The sequence below is a fragment of the Mytilus edulis genome, chromosome 10 (genome assembly GCF_963676685.1).
Source record: "Mytilus edulis chromosome 10, xbMytEdul2.2, whole genome shotgun sequence".
Taxonomy (NCBI): Eukaryota; Metazoa; Mollusca; class Bivalvia; order Mytilida; family Mytilidae; genus Mytilus; species Mytilus edulis.
In genome coordinates, this window is record NC_092353.1 from 39,106,701 (window position 1) to 39,126,128 (window position 19,428).

A 19,428-nucleotide genomic window follows, 5' to 3' on the forward strand; every position below is an offset into this window, starting at 1 on the left:
TTTTTCCTATACTGTATGCAATAGGTCAAACATTTTTGGTGTATGGAAATATTTTATTATCTATATGTCAGTCGCGCAGGTTTTATTTAACCTTGACCTCATTTTCACGGTTCATTGTTCAGTGTTAAGTTGTTGCGTTTTGGTCTGTTTTTCTATAGCAATAGGTCAGCTATATTTGTTGTATGGAAGAATTGTTAGCTGTACATGTCTGCCTGGAATGGTTCATCTGACCTTGACATTATTTTCATGTTTCATTGGTCTATGTTTAGTTTTCTTGGTTAATGTAAAGTTTATGTGACTGTCGTAATAAAGGTTTATATTTAGGACTATCATAAAATAATATCAATGATTAGTAGAGAAGGCGAGACATTTCAGTGTGTCCACTCTTGTTTTATTGTGGATTCATAAATCGAGAAAAAACGTTGTATACAACTCAGTTAGCTTTCCAAATAAAATAAAAAATGTGTAAAACCCAAAGGTATTTTGATATGTTTTCAATGGCTTTTAAGCAATCAACATGTACAGTTAATTATACATGTATAAAGGGACTTCATAAACAGATAGAGTAAAAAAACATCTATACCAGAATTGACTTTTGTTTTTGGTAGCTTGTTGCTTTCCAAAAGTGTTAGGGGTTGTTTGTTCAGATCCTGTTGGCTGGGTCTATCTAAAGACTTTGAAATGTCTATTTGTTGTTTTTCAACATAGCATGCATGTAGGAGCAGTGGCTGGTTGGTTCAAATTTAAAACCCTGTGTGAAAGTAAGGTGACATATCATCTTCGAATTGTTTCCTACTTTGTGAGCTAGCATATTGAAAAACTTATGTTGAATGTCAGTCTTGAAGAAAAAAACACATGGTATAATCCAGTAAATTCATATTACATATACACTTTGTAATCCTGAATAAACATTTAAGGATGTTTGCTCCTCCATTTTTTTGTCAGATTTTTGGAATCCTCTGGTTTTTTTCCATGTATTGTCATTAAAAAAATTTGCCCACTAACCCCTACTTTTCTTTTTATAATTTTATTACATTAAGTTTGAAAAGCCATATTTCAAAATTTTTGAAAATTCTTGTTATTTTTTCATAGTTTTTGAAGCAATAAGGTACCAATGTTAAATATATGAAAAATCTAGAGAGAAGTATTTCCCGCCAAATTGTCGATGGCTTATATGTCGAAAACGAGCACACGGACCCTCTATTTTTATCTAATTTTTTAGTTTCTTTATTTATATACTATCAATTCTTTATTTATATACTATCAATTCATAACAGTCTTTTTAAAAGCTTGTTATTTTTTAACAGAGTAGTGAACATCCTTAACTAATTGCATTCATTCAATTTTCTTCATACTAGTCAGCTTAATGGGACAATGTTGAAAACCAGACTACTGGTATACATGTTTCTAAATATTTTCTTTTATTAATAGAAATAAATGATGTAAGAAGAATGAATTCATTTTATTTTTTGTCTTTTATAGAATGAGAACTAAGAATACAACAACAGAAAATATGTTATCAAAGAGAGTAAGATTTGGAGCTAGAATTTTAACAAGGTATTTCTTTAGTACTGCATTTGAATTTTTATTTGAACATATACATCAAAAAGGGACAATTATAATAAAGAATAGCAATGTATGTAAAGTAAAGAAATACTGATGAAGAAATTGTACATTTTTCATCAGGCAGCATTTCATAGATAGATATAGGAAGATGTGGTATGAGTGACAATGAGACAACTCTCCCTCTAAGTCACAATTTATAAAAGTAAACCATTATAGGTCAAGGTAGGGTCTTCAACACGAAGTCTTGGCTCACAATGAACAGCAAGCTATAAAGGGCCCCAAAAAAAGACTAGTGTAAAACCATTCAAACAGGAAAACCAACGGTCTAATCTGTATAAAAAACGAGAAACGAGAAACACTTACCAAATGACATCAACAATGCAAACGACAACTACTGAACATCAAATTCTTGACTTAGGACAGGTGCAAACAATTGCAGCGGGTTTAAAGGTTTTAATTGTGCAAACCTTCTCCCTTATCTGAAACAATAATGTAACAATACAACATGTTCATTTGGTCAAGTTTGGGATCAATATTCTTCTGTCAACTGTTCCATCCGTTCGTCCGTAGTAATTATTGTAAAAGTGCGGATTTCGGTCATAGCTGGTCCGGTTCAGATCCATAGTTTAGAAATCGGTCAATGGCGGACGAATGCAAGAAAATTTACCAAAATAAACGATGTTTGACAAGTTATTTGGAAAGGAACATGACGTTTTTAATGCAATAAATGGATTAAACATTTACTAGAGGCAACTTTTATCACGTTTAAATGAAGTAACAAACTTATTTTGCAGCCGAAATTTAGGTTGATGTACGTTTTCGAGTAACAAGCACCGGGAACTTGCGGAAATGCACGAAGTGATAAAAAGTTGTATTTTTATCAAATAACCTGCTACACACTGCAAAGACAATGCTTCAACCTCTTTTCTTAAGATAATGAATCGTTTGTGTCTAAATTTCTTTAATTATCAATAAAAAATTGATGTTTCACCAACTTGGTAAAAATTGAAAATGTCCGATGACGGAGGCGACTGAAAGCGAGTAGCGTCAAGAACAGGGCGACTTGTTTTCGCTTGTGGGGGTCGGGGAAAGCGAAGTGACGGTCTGGAAAGCGACTTCTTCGCCCAAGTCGCCTGGTAGCGTGAGCCCTGGTCAACATGTTATAACACTTGAGAAACTGTCAACATGTTATAACACTTGAGAAACTGTCAACATGTTATAACACTTGAGAAACTGTCAACATATAAGGTTCTAAAAAAAGATTAGACTGATCAATTGTATTTTTTGTGGTTGGCTATAAAGCTATAAAGTAGAGGTCAAAATCTGTGTTTACTAATGAATTTTTTTTAGGTCCTTGAATTGTGCTATAAATTTTTGTAATTATTTTTCTCTGCTCAATTCTATAATTTTAGGTTTAATATCTTTAAAAAATTCCACTGTTGATATGGGATCCTAAGACATGTCAAATAGTGAATCTCACTTTGTCATTGATATTGTGATTCATTTGGTTATAAATAAATATTATTTAGTCACATGGCTGCCTTGCCTTTACAATGATTGCAGTGGTAGAATCTATATTTTGTCTATCTCATTACAGAAATGGACATGATGCTTTGAGAGAACTTACTGGATTTTTCTTTCACTTTGACAATACACTTACCATTTATGAATTCAGGCAGTTTGGTAAAAGGTAAGTTATGGTTAATTTTTAGTGTTTAAATTATGGTCACTTCTTGTGCAGAATTGAATAAAAATGTACTGCAAAACTTATTGGAAAAAAACTCCTCAGAGTACATAACTGTATATCAAATATCAGGAAATTTTCAAGATTGATAAGCATGAAGTTTACCTCATTTTATATTTCACTGTTTATTTAAATGGATAGAACAAGCTTCAAAAAACAAACAATGTGTAACATACACAGGCTAAACCATGAACAAAACCAGAATCAAAATTAACCAGATTTACAGTAAAGCATTGAGGATCCTGAGACAAAAGTTAACTTTAGACAAGTGTCTTTGTAGAATGGGTTTCTGTATATACAGGTCTCATGGTAATACAAATTTTTAAATGAAACTTCATAAAAAACAAACTATTTTTGAGTTTTGACCTGTTTCTTTATGAAATCCAGTTGAAATTAACAACATGCAATTGTTCAAATATGAAGTTGTCAAAATCAAAGGCAGATAAGTTCAAAAATTAATTTTGGAAGGTGTTCTTTAAATAAATTATTTAAAGTTTATAGATAATAATGTATTTTTAAGTTCACAAAAGATTTGCATCTATTGAATATAAACTGGTCAAAAGGATAATGTAAATAAGAATTTCATACTTTCTCTTAGAGGAAGTCTTGTAAGAGTCTTTGACTTCAAAGTTTTTCAAGTTTGTTGAAGTTGCCAAGAACTGAATTAAATTCTATCTGCAGTTTGATTTAGTATGGGTTCAAAAATCCATTTATGTTTTTGAAAAAAAGGGGGGAATTTTTATTGTGTATTTTCCAAATAATATATAGAAAAGTATATTTTTAAAGTGCGAAAGCTTTGCCATTTGTCACAAGAGGAAGATATGGTCACATACAGGGACCTAGAGAAGATGATCCATATAATCTAACAGATATATTTTCCGTAAGTAATATTACTTTACAGCTATCTCCTAATTACCTGCAGTCTCATTTCTTACTTCCAAAAACAGTGATTAAACCAAATGAGTGGATTGAATAATTTTTGGTACCTTATGCTGTCTTCAGCACTATATGATGGCATTAAGTTTTTTTAGCAGAGGAGGCTAGAGTTATTGAAGAAAACTATCTACTTACTGAGTAGAAACATTCATAAAAAATATAACATTGTATTGAAACATTATAGTTGTGTTAATATTTAAAATTGTATGATTACTGTATATATAAATACATCTTTTTTTTCAGGGGAATGAAATTATAATTGAAACCAGAGGACAACATTCTCTGCCAGATACAGTAAAGAAAAGAGACAGGGTTTACTTCAAAATAACAGATGTTGATGAGGAAGAAAAACAAATTCTTTTGTAAGTGTTTCATCCTTTCTATTTTTAAGAAAAAAGAAAGCTGCTGGCAGTAAGTTATAAACAAGCTATAATAGTAAATTGACCGTATTCTGTGTTGAATATATTTCTATAATAATAACATATTTATGGTGATTTAACAAGTGAAAAATAGCAAATAAAGCACTATTATTTGCTTTTGAATTTAACTTTTATATCATTTGGTGTTAAAATTTGCCCATGTCTATTCTAAATTTGAGATTTTGTCTAAAATCTATCAGTATGTCTTTATTGTGAATCGAAAAGGACCCATTAGGATTTTAATCCATTTGGTCATTAATGTCAAAGGAAAGTTTGTAAGGTTTTAGGGTTTTTAATTTTTTTAATATGAATAATATTTAGAAGTAAAATTATTTGAAATATAAGATATATTCCTTAATTATACTATTCTGAAGTCTTAAAACATTACAATTTGGAGGTACAATTAGTCCAGGATATTTGGTATGCAGTTAATGAATCTCATTTCTAGGCAGATTATTTTGGCCTTGTCCACTCAGCCTCTGTTTATCAACATTGAAACTTTATCATAGTTTACATGTTAATGTTTGTGTTTGTGTTTGTTTAAGGATAAATACTGATTTTAAGTCAATTTCAACTAATGGGTTTGAATGCTCTTTAAGAGATAACTGTAGTGTATTTGAAGCTTTGCGGACGTCCATCTGAAGTTTTACTTTCACAAATTTAGTTAACCTGAGATCGCATAGTGGAGACAGGTAAACAGGTATTTGCAACAGTAAAACTACTGATGGACTTCCGTAAAGCTTCAAATACAATACGGTTATCTCTATTCTAATGCAAAACAGGTGCATAATTCAATTTCAATCATTATTTCAGTGTAAAATTCTCATTAAAATAAATTCTGTGAAAAGATGTTATCTTCTTTGGTCCCTAAACTAAGTGACGTCATACAAACAATACGGTAATATTAAAAACTACAACTATTTATATTATGCACAATGAACTAAATTATACACATTGACTCTTTGCTGATATAAAGTAACAACGGACAATTATATATATACAAATATATTACAATTGTAAGTGCTTCAGGCGTCAAACGTAAACACCGGGCGTTTTCTTGCTTCTTGGCCGCTTCAGAATGTTATAAAATTTGATAAAAAGAAGATTTCTATGTGCAACATGTGAGTTTCTTTGGCTTATTATCGTAGAAATTACATGTCAATACATTCCACAATTCAAAATGTCAGCATCCTTAGTTACAGACAAGGAGATAGGGAATTTTACTCTTACTGTCATCCAATCAGAACCATTGATACAAAAGAATAGACAACTTTTGAGTTCGATGCATTTCGTCAAAAACTTCAGTTTTAGTGAACATTATTTGTACCTTTAGGAGCGTAGTCACTTCCTTTCCAACATTGGAAAACTATGATAAAATTGAGAAAGGAAATGGTGAATATGTCAAAGCGACAACCACCCGACCATAGAGCAAACAACAGCCGAAGGCAACCAATGGGTCTTCAATGTAGCGAGAATTCCCGCACCCGTAGGTGTCCTTCAGCTGGCCCCTAAAATATGCATAATAGTACAGTGATAATGGACGTCATACTAAACTCCGAATTATACACAAGAAACTAAAATTTAAAATCATACAAGACTAACAAAGGCCAGAGGCTCCTGACTTGGGACAGGCGCAAAATTGCGGCGGGGTTAAACATGTTTATGAGATCTCAACCCTCCCCCTATACCTCTAGCCAATGTAGAAAAGTAAAACAATAACAATACGCACATTAAAATTCAGTTCAAGAGAAGTTGCCTACAGAAGAATCATTATTTCTAGTTTATCCTGCACAATGTTGATCATTAAGGCGCTTGATGAACTTTAATAATGCAGGGATACAGGCGATCCCCTCTATCTGGTAAATGACCCCAGAAAGGCATGCATAATTGGGTTTTTTCCAGTGGACAAACTCAAAAGTGGTCTATAGATTGCATTAGAATTGGTATCTTAATGTTGATATTTTATTTTAACAATTGCATTATACAATCAAAAATACAACCAGAATATGTTCAAGATCATTAATATCAACTGTTTGATAAATAACTTTTAAAATGAATTATAATACTTTACAGTTCTGTAAGATATGTCCAGTTCTTTAAATATATATATAACATAAGATATAGACTGAAAAACATACTAGAGGTCAGAGGTTGTGTAACATACAAGATAAACTATTTTAAAAGAAGTGGTATGGAATTATTTTTATTTCAGACAAGAGGAGACATACAGATCCCAAAATAAACAAGAAATGATCAATAGAAGAATTCTAGATGGTGTACAAGGTATATATTTCACTACACAGAAAGTTTAAAATCCTGACTGGAATTTACATATTTCTTTAAAAAGTGTAGATTAGAATTTCTTTACACAGTAATTTTTAGTTACTAAGATAATGAAATCTGAAAAATCATTGTGATATTGCCAGAAAACTAGATTAAATTCAAATTATGCCCCCTAATAAGGTTTACCCTTCTCCTTCTTTATGTCCCAAATTTGGTTTCTGTTCTCTAACTTTAGTTTGTTTCAACCAAATGTAATGAAATTTATACACAATGCTTATAAACCCAAACTCTGATCAAGTTTACATTTTGGTGGCATCTCTTTTACTTCTGAAGTAATGCCCCTTTATGACATTATACACAAGCATCATCTATGTCCCATTGACACATTCTCCGTTAATATCAAGATAATTTTCTGATTGATATTACAAAGCAAGTTAATATTAAAAGAGAAACTGTTTACTAAAAATGAAAAATTCAGTTAAAATTCGCAATAAATGAAATATAAATTTTATAATAATTGACATGGAAATCACTCATTCTCTCTTCCTTGCTTAGACTCATCAACCCAAACTAAAGCTTACCAAGGTTAAGAATACTGCTTTTTATATGACCTCAAAAAAAAATTTTGGATCTTAAAATGGTATGATGTCGTCATCATCGTCCAAAGACGCATTGGTTTTCGGACAATAACTTAGGTTTGAGTGAATGGATCTCTATGAAATTTTTTAATAAGGTTCAATACCACAAAAGAAAGGTTGGGATTGATTTCAGTGTTGATGGCCCCAACCGTTTAGGAGTAAGAGGCCAAAAAGGGGCCAAAAACAAGCATATTTTATTTTTCTAGTTTTAGGATGATAACTTGAGTATAAGTATTTCTATTACTCTGAAATTATACCACAATGTATAATACCACAAGTAAAAGGTTGGGATTTATTACAGGGTTTATGGGGCCAACAGTTTAGGAGTTGAGGGCCAAAAAGGGACCAAAAACCAGTATTTTTCTAGTTTCCAGACAATAACTTGTGTGCAAGTGTATGGATCTCTCTGACATTCTACCACAAGGTTCCATATAACATATGGAAAGCTTGGATTGAGTTTGGGGTTAGTTTTCCCAAACTTACAGGAATAAAGGGCCAAAAACAAACATTTTCTAGTTTGGAGACAATTTTTCTAGTTTCGAGACAAAAACTTGTGTTTAAGTGTATGAATCTCTCTGAATTTGTACTACAAGATTCCATACTACAAAGGAAAGGCTGGGATTGAGTTTTGTTGTTATTGCTCCTTGGGGGGTTTCAAAAAATTTAGGGAAGGGGATTTTTTTCCCCCATCTCTAAGGGATTCATATATTTTTCTAATTTCGAATTCAATTGCACAGTATTGCGCAATAGATTTGTAAGATCTTTGACCACATTTATTTTGTGTCAGAAACCTATATTATGTCAATAATTTGATCACAATCCAAATTCAGACAGTATCGAGCTTGAATATTGTGTCCAAATTTGGTAATTCTAATTTTATATATGAATTCTATGAATTCTATACATTAAATGTCATCTCAATATTACAGAGGAAGTGAGAGAAAGATTAAAGAAGAGAGGAATAAAAACAGTGACTGGTTTAGGGAGATACTACAGAAAACTGGATAAAACCGGATCTGGAGTACTGTACAAGTTTGAATTGGAGAAAGGATTGTTTACTTTCCATATAGAACTACCTCCTCAGGTGAGATTAAGTTTAAACATATTTATTTATAGTGGATTTGGAAACAAGTTATTACAACTTATATCAATCTTTTTTCCATTTTGCAGGGGCTAGTCCTGCCTTTCAGCGCATAAGCCTGCTCTTTTTTTTTATATCTACAAAGGTGTATTTTACTTGTAAGAGATATTGCTCTCTCTTAACATGTGTCAGCCTTTTATCGTCCCCTTCTCACAGACTATCAATGTTTCTCAAGACCATACTCTCAAATGGTGTCAAGGGAGAGCAGAAAATTCAGTCCCTAAATAGATAAGTAATTATTTTATTTTATGGTATAAATACCCACAGAAAATAGTGTCTATGGAAATCTAGATAGAGTGAGGTTTTTTTTCTTATTTAAAATATTTAGATTACAAGACATAGGCATGATCATCCAACAGCAACAATTTCATCAACTATTTTATCAAGCTTCAAATTTCAGAGTTGGGTCTCAGTGGCTGAGTGGTCTAATTATAAGTATTCAAACTACTGTATCACTAGCCTGTCAATACTGAGATTTTGAGTTCATTTACAACATTAGCTCCTGACAACTAAATAAGATGGTAGCAAAGTTACAATATATGGTACACAAAAGTAATATACAGTACACCACATTAATATATAGTAAACTAAATTGTGTTCTTGCCATGTTATTTTTCTGTTCTAGTACAATGGCCACCTGTTAACACAATTTCTGTCGGTTGCTATTTTTTGTTTGATTTGGATTATTAATAGAATATAAGCTTTTGAATTTGTATAGAGTTATTTATATAAAAATTGTATTATAATCTTGATTTTTACAGGATTTGGACCAAGCTTTTGATGTGCTAGACCCTGATGAGACGGGAGAGTTAGATTATAGTGTCTACATGAGAGGTGTTATAGGCCAAATGGTTGAATCTCGTAAAAATCTAGTCAGGAAGGTTGGTGTTTTAGTGTTCATACTTCAACTTCTAAGGCTGATTAATATAAGAATAAGGAGATGTGGTATGATTGGCAGTTAGACAAATATTCACCAAAGTTTAGATGACATGGATGAGTTGTTTTTAAGAATTTGATCATCTGCTCTTTTAATGTGGGCTTAGACTCACTTAAAAACTCACATAAGAAATAAATCTTCTTTTCTCCACTGTTAAAGAAAAAACACCAAGACCCTTGTTTTGTAAAGTGTATTTAAAATTTTCTGATTATTTTTTTTTTGACAATTGGCAATTTTTTGGCCCATAACTCCAATTTTTATTTGATACTAGGTAAGTATCTCTCATTGAATTTTAACAAATTCTGTTGTTTAATATTCTACAATAAGGAGACATTAAGTTTTCCTTAATAATATATTTATATTTTTTTTTCACCAGGCCTTTAGAAAAATAGATTCACAGAAAAGAGGACTGATTACAGTTAGTGAGATAAAGAAATATTTCAATGCTAGTTTTCAGCCTCCTTATAAACAAGGTGAGAAAAACATGGGGCAGCCATTATATATAACATTGAAATCGTACATTCTTTAAAACATTTTTGAACAATAATTTTTTTTTTGTCCATGATCCTCAGTTATTCAGGAGTATGCGAATATGGAACATGTTTTCCACTAAATTTTGACTTTGAAATGTTTGCTTATTTTACATGTATTAATTTGTGATTAGGTCAGTTCATAGGGAACCGTTACTGGTGGTTCAATGATATTTGGTATTCATTTTTATAAGCATTGGCATATCTCATTTCCATGGAGATTATTTGACTCTGCCCCCTTAGTCATGGTCTAATGACAGGTCTATTGGCTTTGAAACTTTTGCTCTGTTTACATGTACAACAAACATGTATACGTTTGTGATTAGATCAGTTTAAGGTGAACTGCTAATGTTAAGTCAAAGATATTTGGTATGCAAATTTTTCGGCATTTGCAAGTCTTATTTCCATGGAGATTATAGAGCTCCATCTCCTCTTCATGGTTCATTGACTTTGAAACTTATACAAAGTTAACAAGTTAATGTTTGTGTTATGGTTTGTTTAAAGGGAGCGACTTATGATAAGTCAATGGTATTTGGTATATATGCAGTTGTATTAACATTGGCACATCTTATTTCCATTGAGAATGTTTAGCCATGTACATCAGTCATGGTTTATTGACTTTGAATATTTGCATAACTTATGTACCATGTTAAAGTATTGCTATTTTAATTTCAACATTTGCATGATTAAAATTACAAAAAGGCAAGACATTTCTCTGTGAAACAGTTTATTAATCTGTATATATATTGAATGTTTTTTTAATATTATTTTTATTTATACCATTTATGTTGTAGGTGCTACCCCTGGTGTTAGTAGTTTGAAGGCTTTTTTGGAAGCAATAACATCATCTCCAAACCAGGAAGAAATAACTTATGTAGAATTTGAAGAATATTATGAAGGACTTAGTATCAGTGTAGATGACAATAATGAATTTGCTAATATACTACACAATACATGGAACATATGATTACAGTCGGTTTAACATTTTGAAATGAGCCATCAACAATTTTATTTTTTTCTTCATGTAAGGAAGTTGAACTATAACCAATGTTATTTACATTTGTAGATGGATTTATGTGAAAAAAAATCCTTTTTCTTTTCATTTGTAATTAATTATAACAAGTAATTTAAAAAAGATTGAATTTTTTATCAAATAATAATCAAAGTTCAAGCTCACATTGTTGATCTCAGAAATATATAAAATGGATTGTAGGGCTATTCCATTAAAATGTTTGTGGGAGGGTAGGAATAGACTTACATAATATCCCACAACCAAGAACACATTTTTTAGATAATTTTGCATAATGGTTATAGACGCATACTGAAAAAAAAACCATGAACAACATTCACTAATTAAATTTTCCTTCCTACCCTCCCACATACATTTTAATGGAATAGCCCTTATTGCTTATTCCTCCAGGTGTAAAATTTTGGTTTTTGAGCATAATATTTTGAAACATACATTTTTCTATCTGAAAATTTGTTTACCATTTCCCTTGGGGAATGAGAAACCACAGAAATGTTGGTTTCAAATGATTTTTTTTTTATATATCCCTCCAGTTCCAGGTTTTTATTGATAATGCCTCTTTAAGGAGGGAATATCTCTTAGTTTTGAGGTCACTTTGTCATAATCACAGTCATTTTGAAGCTATTAATTTACAGAAAACATGTACAATCTCAGCTTGGCCCAAAACTCTGGGTGTAACACATTTTGGCAAGGTGTCATATTACAACTGATTTTTCAGTTATTTTTTTATTTGTCAGTCAACTTCATTGTAAACATTAAGATCAAATTTCTATAAATGGTTGCAAATGATATTTATGTCATGTTTTCAAAACAAATGTGCTTCTGATTCTTCAGGAATTGTCATTTTTACAATGCAGGTCATTTTAGAAAAAGAAATTATTTGAGAAATATTTTGAGAAAAAAAATGGATGTTGAACATTGAATTCATTGACACAATGGGATTTTTTTTTAAATATTTTTTTCTGCAAACTATTTATTGCACAAGCTTTTTTGACATATTTAAAACATTCCATTATAATGATTATTCTTTTAGTAAAACAAAATATAAAATTATTATAAGCACTGTGATAAAATGTTGAACATTGATATTTATTTATTGTTATTCTTTTGTGTAATATTACTGCAGGTTAGTATTCCTCAAGGTTTGTGAATTTAAATACACAGAAATATGTACACTTAACAGAAATGTGTCCTCTTAACAGAAATGTTTACTCTTACTAGTTTAACTTGACTTTGATATCCTGTGGATTTATTTATATTTTCGTGGGTATCAATTTTTTCGTGGATTTCTAAAAATTTCATTTTTGTGGATATTTGATTTCTTGGTTTTGCCAATCTCTGTATACAAAGCATACCAGTACTGAAATATGTTATTGGTTTTAATATTTGAATTCTTGGTTCAATCACCTCTACCCACGAAACCCACAAAATTGGTAACCAATGAATAATAATGATTCCACAGTACTATAGATTCATTTTAATTCATGGGTACCAATTTTTCAATGATTCAGTGGTTTATATAGGGATAGAGATGTCAACATATATTTGTTCCACCTAACAGAAGTTCCACTGGAAACTTTGTTATAAACAATGTCATAATACATGTATATGTACCTGTTGGAACAAATGTTCTATATCATTTATTCCGTTAGGAACATTTACTGTAATATTTATTCCAGTGGAAATAATATTCCGGAATATTGTTTCCATTTGGAACTTCTATTATGAAGGACCTTCTATTCTGTGACAAATAAGGTTAAATAGTAATAACAAATTGTGGTCATATTTTGTGCTTAACAATACTTGTATAGTTTATATTACATGTTGGGCTATTTGGGGAGAAATATTGTATTTTTTTATTCTGAACACTGCAGATGGAAACAATTTACTCAAATACAGCAAGGTGAAAGTGAGAATAATTATGATTTATTTATATTGTTAATACATGTAATGTCTTTAATGTGAATCAGTGTTTATTCAAATGTAGTTTTAACCATGGTTGACCCATCACCCTGATTCAAAATAATATGCAAATATCTTGAATATTTTCGTAAAGATTCAAAATAACCGTATTAGTTTATAATAGCTCTATACCTTAATTCTGTTATTTCTGGATTGTTTTACAATGGTAGCAAATATGTATAATGTAAAGTAAGTTGATTTCAAATGATTTAAATGATTTTCCATTCATTATACAGTCAAACCTGCTGAAGAGACCACCTATATTGAGCAAAAATCTGTGTTATAAGACCATTCATTTTAGATCCCTCTGTAGAACATTTTATATAAATTAAAACTGTATTAAAAGACCATCTGTCTTAAGAGACCACATTTTTGCTCTCCCTTAAGTTGTCTCATAAAACAGGTTTCACTGTATATGTAAGTTCAGAAATTATTGCGATGTTTTTATTAATAGGAGTAATGCAACTTCTTGGATATCCCAATAATAAGAACTCCCATTCTAATATCAAGTACATACATTTGTATGTAATTTTTTAAATAATAACAACAATTATACTCACGTTTTTTTTGGTTCATTCTTCCAAAATCCCAATAATAAATACATGCAACAATTTCTGAATTTACAGAAGACAAAGTTCATTAATGTGTTTTGCTATTTAAATTACATTTTACATTTATAAATGCGTTTTAAATTCCTTACCAAGAATTTTCTGGTGTCTAATTCGTAGAAACACTCATACTTTCAGCACACGCCAAATATGTGTGAACTCATTTTCTTGCATATGAATTGAGATAAAATGTCAATGCTAAAATCAGTGTTGCATAGGTTAACTCATGTCATTGTGAGTAAAGTATTTTGCAAGCTATATAGATTGAATTGACCAGTTACAAGACAATTGGCTAAGACATATACAGTTGATCCTGTAATAAGAAATCCATTTTTAAACTACAGTCTGTTTAAGACTAGATTTGTTTACATTAAATTGTGATGAAGTAATATATATATATACCTCTTGTGATTTTCTATTGTTGTAGTTATTTTTTATGCTACTTATTTTCTGTTTTGTTTGTTTTACATTCCGTCCAATAAGGATCATTGATTAGAAAATGTAAATTTAATGTAAATTTAATGTAGGTTAATAACAAAATGTTATAACAGATAGCCAACATTAGTACAACCCTGCATATGTATGATTTTTTGCAACTGGTAAAATCTTTTAAAGTATCTAACTTTTGAAATAAAAAAAAATCAGTTGTAATTAGAACCTTATGTTGTTAACTTTTTTTAATCACATTTTTGGGGTTTTTAATCTGTAAATATGAGAAAAGTGGGGATATTAGTTTGTGAGCTCTACACCCAGCATTTATTTTGTGAAAGAATTAAATCGATAATTAAAAAGTGAGAAAAACAAACCAGAAATGTCTTTTATTTCTTCAAAATAAAAAGAGCAGTTAAGTTTATAATACTGTAAACCAACTAATTTTTACGAGAATTTATTTTTGCAAGTTTCACAAGTAGAAAAATAACACGAATATAAATCATCACAAATATGTAAAACTTGGATTTTTCCCTATTTTATTACATCAAATAAATTTCAGAATTGCGATATCACATCTCTTGAAAATAGACTAGAATTTAGGGCTAAATGTGAAATAAAGTATCCGCAAAAATAAGTTGGTTAACAGTATACACCTTTACAGTAAAATGAAATTAGATGGAACAGAATGTTGTTAGCTATTGTTCTAGAATCTGACTTTTCATGTTTTATATATTTATTTTACATGTGTTGCAAATTAAATATAACTAATTTACATAATAATTCTTTGTTTTTATTATCATAAATAATTGAAAGTTTAGAGCTCTTTTCCTAATGCTTGTAGTTTAAAGGTTTGATTGGCTTGCTTGCTTTGTTTGTATAACTGTTTGCTCAAGCATTTTGATGAAGATTGTCCGTAGACTACAATCATAGATAGGCGAGGCATTTCAGATGTCAATCTAATTACAAAGTTTAAGCAAGCATTTATACTAACAAAGCAGACAAGCCAACCAAACCTTTAAACTACATGCATTAGGTAAATCTAAATTATGTCACCACCTAATTACAAGCTGAAATTCAATGCAGTCAGATGACATACAAAAACAACTGTTGCAGGCTGTAAAGTAACCTATCGTTTCTTACTCCAACATATAAGAATGATGACATAATACATAAAAAGAGTACCAGAAATCTCTGAAAATACAGGAGAGTTTAACAGACCACATTACCCAATAACAATAAAGAAATTGAAAACACATTGGTGGTGTGGTGTGGTGTTGTGGATTTTTATTTTGGTCAGGTTGTTGTCTCTCAAGTTCAGGGGTACTTGTAGGTTTATGTCTGTCATATTTTTACCTGTTAATTGCTTTTATAAAGGCAGTTAGTTTTCTAATTTGATTTATTACACATTTTTCATATCTGATCCTTTTATAGCTGACATGGGTTTTTCTCATTGTTAAAAGTCATTTGGTGGCCTACTTTTGTTTTTATTTACTTCATACAATAGTTTTCTCATTTGCATGCATGTATTCATACCACATCTCCTTATTTTCATAATATTTCAGAAATGCTGTTGCATTACAGAAACATAATTGTTTTGAATGTTCAGGAATAATTTTTCTAGAAGGCATTTGGCAAAATCTTTCTGAATTTTGGGTTCTTAATGCTCTTCAGACTTGTACTTTATTTGGCTGTTTAATATTTTTTTCAGGTGTCTCTGGTGAGTCTTTTGTATACCAAATGCACATCTGTGGTACAAAATTATAAACCTGGTATCTATGATTTTTTTAAGAAATCATGGCAAAATAAGTAAGAAGATGCTTAAAGGGTGCAATAGTAAACTATCAGTTGAAAAAGGCTTACAACTCCATCACAAAAAGGCTGAATAAAGCATGCAGTCAATTAAACTACACACAAAAATGAAGATTGGAGCCAGACAAACAGAAATTATTAACCAAAGGTGAACTCACAATACCCCTGAAAAGGTAAAAAAATTAAAAAAAACATGTTATGAATTTAATGCATGCTTTTCTGGATTTACCTTCATCAGGAATGCAAAGCTTAATATTTCGAAAGTAAAGAGTTCATACTCATCTAGAGGCACATATTCTGTTAACTTAAACAAAAAGACCAAGCAACAACTAACCAACCAAAAATAAATTATTATGGGCGCAGTGGCGATAGGTGAATTGTCCATTTTTGGTTGATTAGTTGTTGCTTGGTCTTTTTGTTTAAGTTAAGTTCACTGTGGACTGTTCATTTTTTGTCTTTTCAAAATTTGTCTATATGCCAGTGTGTTACTTAACAGTGTGCACCACTTTTTTTATGTTATTTCCAATAGACAGAAAAAATATTACAGTCATTTCTTATAATTTAATTCTAAATTCCATTTTAAACCGTAGAAAACCATGAAAAAACGTTGATGACGTCACGGTCACATGACTAAATTATATATATGGGCTGATAACAAAATAACGTCAGCTAATCAGAAGACGTGTTACATACTAAATTAAATTATTTGGTTTTAATTCAAAATTATAAATGAAAATATTCTGGATTCAGTATATCTTTTATTCGAAATATTGATTCAAATAGTTGCTTTTAGTCCTTTTAAAAGAAAAAAAAGTACAAGAAATGCTGTATTAGACCATTTTTACATTCTAACCAGTGGCGGATCCAGAACTTTTCCTAAGGGGGGGCCCGCTGACTGACCTAAGGGGGAAAGGGGGGGGGGGCTCAATTCATGCTTCAATGATTCCCTATATAATCAACCAATTTTTTCCCATAAAAGGGGGGACCTAGGCCCCAACCCCCCTGGATCCGCCTATGCTAACTTGCTTTATTTGAACCGTGATTTGAACTTGAAAATTGTCGTCTTCTGTTTTAAACATTTTAGTCCAAACTTTTTATTGTATTAACATAATTAAGATGAGAGCAACAATCAAAGCATTTGATAATTTGCACAATGCAAGTCAAAAAATTTAAAATAAAATTACTTGTTTTGACTTAGTTCAGTGACAAGTCTTTACTTAAGTTTAGAAAGTCCCTGCTTTATAGTTAAAACAAACATAGTAGCTAAAAAATATCAAAATTTGTCCAAAAAAAATGTCAAACAAATAAAATTACCACAACTCCCCAATAGAGCTCGTCAAGAGTTACAGTTCAGACGTTTAGAAAGCCTTTTTTTATAATGTGGCATTTTATATTATATGCCTTGGTACGTTTTAGTATTATGTTATCCAACATATTTAATTTTGTCTATAGATATATCATAGACCCGGAAGTTACATAATTATCTCCCCTGAAGAAAAATACACGTTCGTTCTTCTGTCAACATGGCAGCCCCTGGTATACTTCCAAACCGATATGTAAACGGGGTTCCCGTCCCTACTTCAAGAAAGACATTAAGAATGAAAGAGAAATACATTATCCTGTTGGTATTCATTACATTTGGAACTGTATGTTTTGGTGCTTTTATGTACCTACCAGACATGAGAGATCGAGCTCGCGTGGAATCACTTCGGGGACAATTTCGTGATGTTATAGTACCACATCATGGAGGGGTGGGGAAAATAGTACATGACAACGATGGTATTGATATCCATGCAATAAATGACAAAGCGCGATTGGGTCAAAAAATAGAAATGGACATGGCCGAACGGAATAGAATTGTAAAAGTTGGACAACAATTGAACATGTCCAAAGATGATACTCTAGGGTTTAAACAGAACATTGAGAACGATAAAGAGAGAATTCGACAACAGAAGAAGGAGGAGGAAGAAAAGAAGAGACAATCTGAGATGGAAAAGCTTAAGGTGATAAAGCAAGAACATCCAGGGGGAGAGGGCGCTCAAGGAGGTGCACCATCCGAAGAAGATGTACTAGAAAAAAGAAATGCAGTTAAAGAGGTATACAACTATTATTGAATATAATATGAGGCAGGCATTACCTGTAAATCGGGACGAAGTCTGTATTAATTTTTTTTCAATTAAAACATGATAATAAAAGAAACGGAAATACCGTAACGTTTCCGATATAAACGTATTTACACTTTTGGTATTTAGCTGAATCTTGCCTCTGAATGACCTTAGATCTACTCCGAATCACCTTTTGACGTCAAGCAACAATCACTTTTAAATTGTGACGTCAAATATTTTGAATTATGATGTCAAAGTTTACGGGAACCTGTGTGATTTTACGTAATGGCGGACAAATTTGCATACAAGTGTAAATACGTCTATTGGTTCTGTTGTTAGGGATTTAGTTATGACGTTATTTAAGTTATGACATATTCAATGTAAACAAAGAAACGCTGTTATCAGGTGACGTTTTTTTCTTATCAAACAATTATTAAAAATGATTGAGTGTTGAATTCCGTCCTATATTTGTTGATATGTTGATAAATATACATTTTATTGTAAGTCTCATGCAAACAAGACCGGAACAGGAAGTAGATCTGAAAAAAAAGTTAACGATTTTGAGTTCATTAGTAGAATGAAAAATTTGGGAAATTTTCCTGATTTTTTCTTCTTTTTTTTTATTGATTTTTCTACCGTATTTGTCCCCATATTATTTTAAGGAAAGCCCTTTTTACATCATGTCTCAGATGAAAGAAAAGTCATGTGTGTCGAACCCTACCTACCCAAATTGTTAGTGTGTATCCTACCATTTTTATGGAATTTTGGAACAAACACTGTTCAAGTCTGACTAGTAGTAACCGGGTAAAACGAATGACTGAATAACACTTGTAATGACCGAATAACGCTTGAAATTTTAATATTAGCACATATTGGTGACTTTTAAACATTGATTATTATAAAATAGTATATTATCGATGTATTTTATAATCAATACATGTAATGTAATAATGATTTACAGAAAGCAGATGTTCATAAAGAACTTTTTTAATTTAGTGTGTTCATCCAACATGGTGGTTGTGGAAATCACAATGGCCGCCATGTTGGAAGAACACACTAAATTTAAAATGATCTTTATGAACTTATCTGCTTTCTGTAAATCATTTTTAAGTTATTAAATACATCAATAATATATTCTTATTTAATAATCAATGTTTAAAAGTCCCAAATATGTGCTGATGTAAAAATTTCAAGTGTTATTCGGATATTAACAGTGTTATACAGATATTAACAGTGTTACATGTATTCGGTCATTCCAGGTACCGGTAATAACCAGCAAAAAAATGTCTGC

General features: G+C 30.9%; 2 protein-coding genes across 2 annotated transcripts in view; both read left to right on the forward strand.

Moving 5' to 3' along the window:
* LOC139491129 (calcyphosin-2-like) overlaps positions 1-15,003 on the forward strand; it is a 31,257-nt gene extending 16,254 nt beyond the window's left edge. Inside the window, exons 9-17 of the mRNA XM_071278540.1 lie at positions 1,483-1,557; positions 3,164-3,256; positions 4,097-4,190; positions 4,490-4,608; positions 6,878-6,948; positions 8,516-8,670; positions 9,489-9,608; positions 10,041-10,137; positions 10,989-15,003. Coding sequence (XP_071134641.1) covers positions 1,483-1,557; positions 3,164-3,256; positions 4,097-4,190; positions 4,490-4,608; positions 6,878-6,948; positions 8,516-8,670; positions 9,489-9,608; positions 10,041-10,137; positions 10,989-11,161 — 997 coding nt within the window. The 3' untranslated portion in view covers positions 11,162-15,003. The remainder of the gene's footprint in view (positions 1-1,482; positions 1,558-3,163; positions 3,257-4,096; positions 4,191-4,489; positions 4,609-6,877; positions 6,949-8,515; positions 8,671-9,488; positions 9,609-10,040; positions 10,138-10,988) is intronic.
* Positions 15,004-17,506: 2,503 nt separating this feature from the next.
* Positions 17,507-19,428, forward strand: part of LOC139491126 (mannosyl-oligosaccharide 1,2-alpha-mannosidase IA-like) — a 34,753-nt gene continuing 32,831 nt past the window's right edge. The window contains exon 1 of the mRNA XM_071278534.1: positions 17,507-18,128. Within this exon, the coding sequence (XP_071134635.1) occupies positions 17,556-18,128 (573 nt within the window). The 5' untranslated portion in view covers positions 17,507-17,555. The remainder of the gene's footprint in view (positions 18,129-19,428) is intronic.